Here is a 6,000-nt window from a genome sequence, read left to right on the forward strand (position 1 = left end):
TGATGTGTGTCTCCCACGCATAGCAATGATGCTGTCTGTTAATGTTTTAGGAAGATCCCGGGGATTAATGTTTATGCCCAGATGCAGAATGAGAAAGAACGAGAGATGGTCAGTCGGGTCAGTCACACTGAAAGCAGGGCCCATATCCCTCAGACTGAACTAAGGCGGCCTGGCCAACTGATAGATGAGAAGGTGGAATGCCAGCTCATAGGTAAATGATTCCCAGTAGCCATCAGCTGCTCAGCCTGGTAGTCGACGGCTGACTCTGTCTAACCCCTTTCTGGCTTGACGTAACCACTTTCTCCTGCTCTAACATTGCTGAGAGAAACAGCTAAGATGTCTCTTTCCCTGCTTCCTTCCATTGGAATGAGTGGGGGGAAAAAGCCTTCTTGCTCCTATGTAGTGTTTTTTTCTCTCTCGTGACTTTATTCCTCCTTTTGCAAAATCCCTTGCTCTAAAATACGGGGCTTCAGAATGTTCATGGGCAAAAGAGCAGAGTGTTGTCTCTAACAATGTGCAAGGAGGAGGCCTCAGAGGCTGGATCTGGTGATGTGGAGGGCCGGGCAGGGTAGGGAATGACAGGGTAGGACAGAGCCGCCTGGACTCGAGACGACTCCTTGGAGGGCAAATTGCTCCAGAATGCTTATAGAGAAGTGACCTCATGAGACAGAATAGAGGAGGGCCAAGCTGATTACCCTGGGATTTTTTTTTAATTAGCAGGAATCTTAAAACTGCCCCCCACCCCCAACCCCCCAGGAAACATGGAACCTGAGAATTTTGAGGACAAGAGGCAGAAAGTTTGCAGAACATCCCAGGAGTGAGGTTTCCTGAGAGAGACCCCTGGAGGGTTAGCCTGTTACAGAGCTGATAGGCAGATTTCTTCCTCCTCTTTACCTGCCCCCTAGCAGAGGTCTTACAGTGGACCTTACCATGTATCAGTAAAGCGCTCTCTCTCCCTGCCTGCGAAGTAAGCTGGGGATCCAACCACTGGGTCTAGAGTCTCAGGCGTAATTGCTAAGTCCTACTCTCTTGGCGGAGGAGAATTTCCAGGGAGTTAGACAAACCCGTGGAGCTCCCATTGTGATCCATGGCTGGCCTTGTTTGCTCCTGTCTGTTGGTGTCGGGACTTGAAGCTGTAATGTTGCCACCTCAAATCCTGCATTGCTGACCGAGACGGAGGCATTACTAGATAACCATCCGTGCTTCACTCTAATGTCAGAATACCAAACCTTCTAGAAGGCCGCTACCTAAGATTTTTAATCTGTTACTTAGAAAGGGAAAGGAGCACCTAAATGGAAACACAAGCCTCTCTTTAAGCGGATGTGGAAGAGTTCTGTGATGGTAATGGGTGAGATTTCAGTGCAGGGCCTGGCTTGTCTTGGACGTGATAATACCAGCTGGAGCCACATCTGGGGTCCAGTGTTCACAGCGTGCTGGCTTTTATTTGGGGAGACAGGGTGATAAATGTGTAATTGCTTTAGGTTCAAAAGAAAAAGGCTTTTCTGTCTTCAAGTCCAGAGAAGCGTTCACCCTATTTACTTCTGAAGCTTCTAAGTGAATTTTTGTGGGTCATTTGATTTTCAATCCCATTTCCACGGGGTATGAAGCGCAGCGCTGTTGACTTTATTAAAGTAGCAATCCCTCCTTCACCAAGAGCATCCGGCAGCACATTGCAGTCTCTGACACCTTTCCGTTGTCAGTGTCATTAAATGAGTAAGTGTTACACGTTTTCTCTTAGGAGAGTAGCTTTACCCTCCCCTCCCTCCCCTTCTACTCAACCTGGTGACTCATCTCTCCGATTGCAAAGAGCAAGACACGCCACTCCACCTTCAACGCCAAAGCGGGGATCTGCTGGGGCACAATTTGCAATTTAAGGAAAACCCCCAAAGGCTACAGGCGACCTGCTGATCAGGAAAGAATTTCGCTCTTGTCAAGTGCACCATCCTCATGACCACTAACTTGATGTTTTTGTTTTTGTTTTTTTTTTCTCTTTCCTTTGTTGTTCTGTTTCCTATTTTGCCAGGAAGTATTTCCATAGTTGCTGAGAATCAAAGCACAAAAGAGATCCCTACCTATGTAAATGTTTGAATGGAGGACGCCAGTAAAAACAAAAACAAACAAACAAATAAAATAAAAAACGATCAAAATCCAAACAGACAGACAAACAAACAAACACTCACTGCATCGGGACTTTTTAATTCTTCAGACACAGACAACAAGGGTTTTTAGCTTTAAGCCTGTGCATGTGGACAATACCTTGAACATGCTTGGAGGGGCAGTGTGCTGGTGCTCTATTTTAATGGAAAAACACTCCCCTCCCCCTTTCCTCTTCTCTCTCTTTTTTCTGATCCGTCGTGTTTGTAGAAAATTCATAACATATAGAGGCCAAGGAAATCTGCATGTGTTTTTGGAAATATTCTTGGCTCTCGACTTAACAGCTATTTTAGCCCTAGAGGCTGATGGGGGGCATTAGCCGCCCCAGCGCCTTTCATAAGACACAAAGACATGCACAGGAGTGTGAAACCCTGAGCTGTTTCTCTGTCCCAGTTTCTTTTCTAAGTTATCTCTGGTAGCTCCGGTGGCCAGCCGTGGCCACAGGACTGCTTGCGTTCTTGCATTCTGTGCAGCCACAGGGACGAAGGAGCGAGGTGAAGTTCCACATACGCGGGCAGACGAGGGAAGGCAGGGAGGGGGGGCAAGCATGTCAGAAGTGGATCTCTGTTTCCTGTTCACCTCTTCCCGTCGCCAAGGCTTTCCCTTGTAGCTTTCTTACTCCTGTCCCCCAGCTTACGTAGAAGAGAGAATCCCAGGTCCCCATTGTCTGGCCTCCCCATTTGTTTGCTACCCATGTGTGGTCATGATCTGTTGATGTCTTTGTACCTCTTCCTTCCAGTCTCCAAGTTGTCTTTCAACTCCTACTTTTTCTTCCCAAACATGTTACTGGATTCTAGACATTAACTTCAGTGTTCCCTAAATACTGGCCTGGTCTCTGCTGGCCTTGCCCCCCACCACCCACACATGTCAGCATGCCAACTTCCCTACACTGACCCAGCTGCATCCTGCCCTGCAGGTTTCGGCTCCATGTATCCTTTGTCCCCTCCTGTAGAACCTGCCTCTTCCAAATAGCTTTGCCTTTTCCCACCTGGAAACATGCAGAGTGTGTGAAAGAGTTGATGTATGCAAAACGATTCAAACCTGGCCATGTACACTGGAAAAGAAAGCATACAGATGAATAGTGGTATTCTCACACCTTAACAAAAATCTCGTGTGCAGATTCCAGAATATTCTTGTGAGAAATGTTTCGAATGTGTTACTATGTGGCAGGGCAATTTCCTTCTGTAATGGTTGCTATTACCCAGTATTTGTTCTCTCACAATACAGTAAAAATATTTGTAAAATAAAACTGATTTTAACCAGAAGAAGAAGCAGGTTAATGGATTTAATATTTAAGAGTGTTAAAAAGTCTGAGAATATATGGAGGTCTTGTCTTACATTAGGATAAGATTTTGATTATGTGGAATGATCCCAGACATCTCCTAGGTATGCTCTCTGATCTCTGAGTATCCATATTGGCAAAGGAAAAATTAGTAAACTTAAATGGGAGGAGGTAGATGTCTAACTAAAGCAGATCGGCTCAGAGCATGAACAATCCCCATTTGCCCAGAGCAATGATTAAAGAAGGTACAGAGAAAGAAGGAAACAAAAATGTGTTCAGCAGAAGCCCTTGGAGGATTATGAATTAGGCAAAGCCCACTCTAAAATATAGGAGAAAGCAGTTTTGAAAACCATTCAGAGAGAGCAGCCTCCTGCTTGGCCATGTTCCCAGTCCAGTCACAGTTGATAACAGGGTCCTGGTGATCCTGGGGATGTCCCAAAGATCCTGGTGATCCCTGCCCTTGTGTAGCTCAGGCAGGCAAAGAGTAGCAAAGCTGCAGTCAGAAATGAATCAGACAGAAGTTTTGATGGTTGAGGATGCCCAGGATGAATCTGGGAAATGGATTATGCCTGAGGCAGCCATCTGCTTGTAGAACTCAGTTGATCCCCAACCTGCCAGGCTTCCTATCCCATAGGAAACATCCTCATCGATCCACTTCAGTTGGAGCCTTCCAAGTTTAATCTGGAAGACAAAATGTTTGGAAACCAAAAGAGGCTCACTCAAAACAGCACAGGGAGTCCTCAGAGTTGCAGTTCAATTAATTTTAAATGGAAAATTATGAAAAAGGGAATCACCCTCTTAATCTCGCACAGTGCCTTGCCTAGAGTGGGTATTAAGAAAATTACTTTGTTGAAGGGATAAATGGAAGAATATGCGAGAAGATGTAGGGAAAAATGGGCACGTAAGTCCTAATTAAAAATAGAGGTAAACATGAGATGCCTGGCATTTTGGAAAGTGATCACAGATGGCCGGCTCTCTATTCAGCATCTCCAGGATCCTCATGTGCCTCTCCTCGAAGCTCCCTCCCACCTGTAGGACATGAGTGAGGCAAGGTACCACTCAGAGGGGACCTCATTGTTCTTACGACCTAGCGCTATGGTTCTCAAAGTGTGGTACCTGGACTGAGCAGTATCAGCATAACCTCAGACTTACTAGAATTTAGGGTCCCCCTACTGCAGACCTACTGAACCAGAAACTACAGGGGGTAGGGCCCAGCAGTCGATTTTTACCAGCTTTTCAGGTTATTGTACTGTACACAGAACTTTGGGAACCACCACACCCTGCCACTCCAGCTCAATCCCAAAGAGAAGGTAGTAATGAGAGCCTACAAGTGGGAGGGACCAAAGTGCCTACCCACTCGCTAACAGCAAGTGCAAACACAGTGAGGAATTTGGTGGGCTTCAGGCCAGAGGAGTGAGTGGGGAGGGATGGATGTGGAAGGGAAGATTCAGGGCAAGCTAAGAATCTGATATTACCACGTTTTCCAAAAACCCCAGAAGGCAAACTGTGCGTGCTCTACCCTGAACTACCCAACCAACATTTTCTCCTTTGCCTTATTCCTAATTGGATTCACTATCCAAAATGCAGAGGCTTGCTTTGCTTTTTTTCAGAAGTTCCAAACAGCAACTTTGAGAGCAATGGGGTGTTTGGCAGCTGTTCTGTTTTCCAGGATTCCAACTGAGCATTGAAATCCCTCATTTGCCAACTTATTTTTCTAGGAAGCCAATTTCAAAAAAAAAAAAAAAAAAAAAAAAGAAAAAGAAAGTTTTCTTATAGTATCGGAACTACTTCTAATTTTAAGATGACTTTTTTGATGTATTTTTTTGTTAAATACTATGTAGTGTAATGTATACTTGCTCTTGTTTATTGCTTTTACAATCATATTTATTAAACAGATAATGTCTCTAAAGTCTTGGCCTCAAGGAGTTTATTTTATGTCAAACCAAACCGTGGCGTTCAGTCTTCATACAGAAGTGGTAACAACTGTAGGATTTTATAAAGGCTAATGGTGTAAGCATACAGCAAGTACTGCAGTCTCGAAGGTTCATTTTTGTTTGTTTGCTTGCTTGCTTGTTTTTTGTTTCTGCTAACAAAGGAGACTATGTCCTACTACCTGAATTCTACTGCATTTTAGTTGACTATATAATGTCTGTGGCTTTATTAAATGACTTTATTCTACTTAAAAACCACTCCAGGGCGCCTGGGTGGCTCAGTCGGTTAAGCGACTGCCTTCGGCTCAGGTCATGGTTCCAGGGTCCTGGGATCGAGCCCCACATCAGGCTCCCTGCTCGGCAGGGGGGTCTGCTTCTCCCTCTCCCTCTGCCTGCTGCTCTGCCTACTTGTGCTCTCTCTCGGTCAAAGAAATAAATAAAATCTTTAAAAAAAATTAAAAAATAAAAAAAAAACCACTCCAAACTGGTCACTTTGGAGTGAGTAACATGCTTACTATGTTTCGTTCAAAATTAGAAACTATTAATATGTGACCAACCCATTCAAACTTGTTCAGAATCTCGTAGTTATGGAAAGAGCGAACCTGCCTGTAATGGAATGAGCTGAAACTCGGG

General features: G+C 44.8%; 1 protein-coding gene across 1 annotated transcript in view; it reads left to right on the top strand.

Moving 5' to 3' along the window:
* Positions 1-1,867, top strand: part of SORCS1 (sortilin related VPS10 domain containing receptor 1) — a 107,988-nt gene extending 106,121 nt beyond the window's left edge. Inside the window, exons 20-21 of the mRNA XM_081823576.1 lie at positions 51-211; positions 1,739-1,867. Coding sequence (XP_081679702.1) covers positions 51-211; positions 1,739-1,746 — 169 coding nt within the window. The 3' untranslated portion in view covers positions 1,747-1,867. The remainder of the gene's footprint in view (positions 1-50; positions 212-1,738) is intronic.
* The last annotated feature ends 4,133 nt before the right edge of the window (positions 1,868-6,000 follow it).

This window comes from Leptonychotes weddellii, chromosome 6, assembly GCF_054177405.1.
Source record: "Leptonychotes weddellii isolate Sample4059 chromosome 6, ASM5417740v2, whole genome shotgun sequence".
Lineage (NCBI taxonomy): Eukaryota > Metazoa > Chordata > Mammalia > Carnivora > Phocidae > Leptonychotes > Leptonychotes weddellii.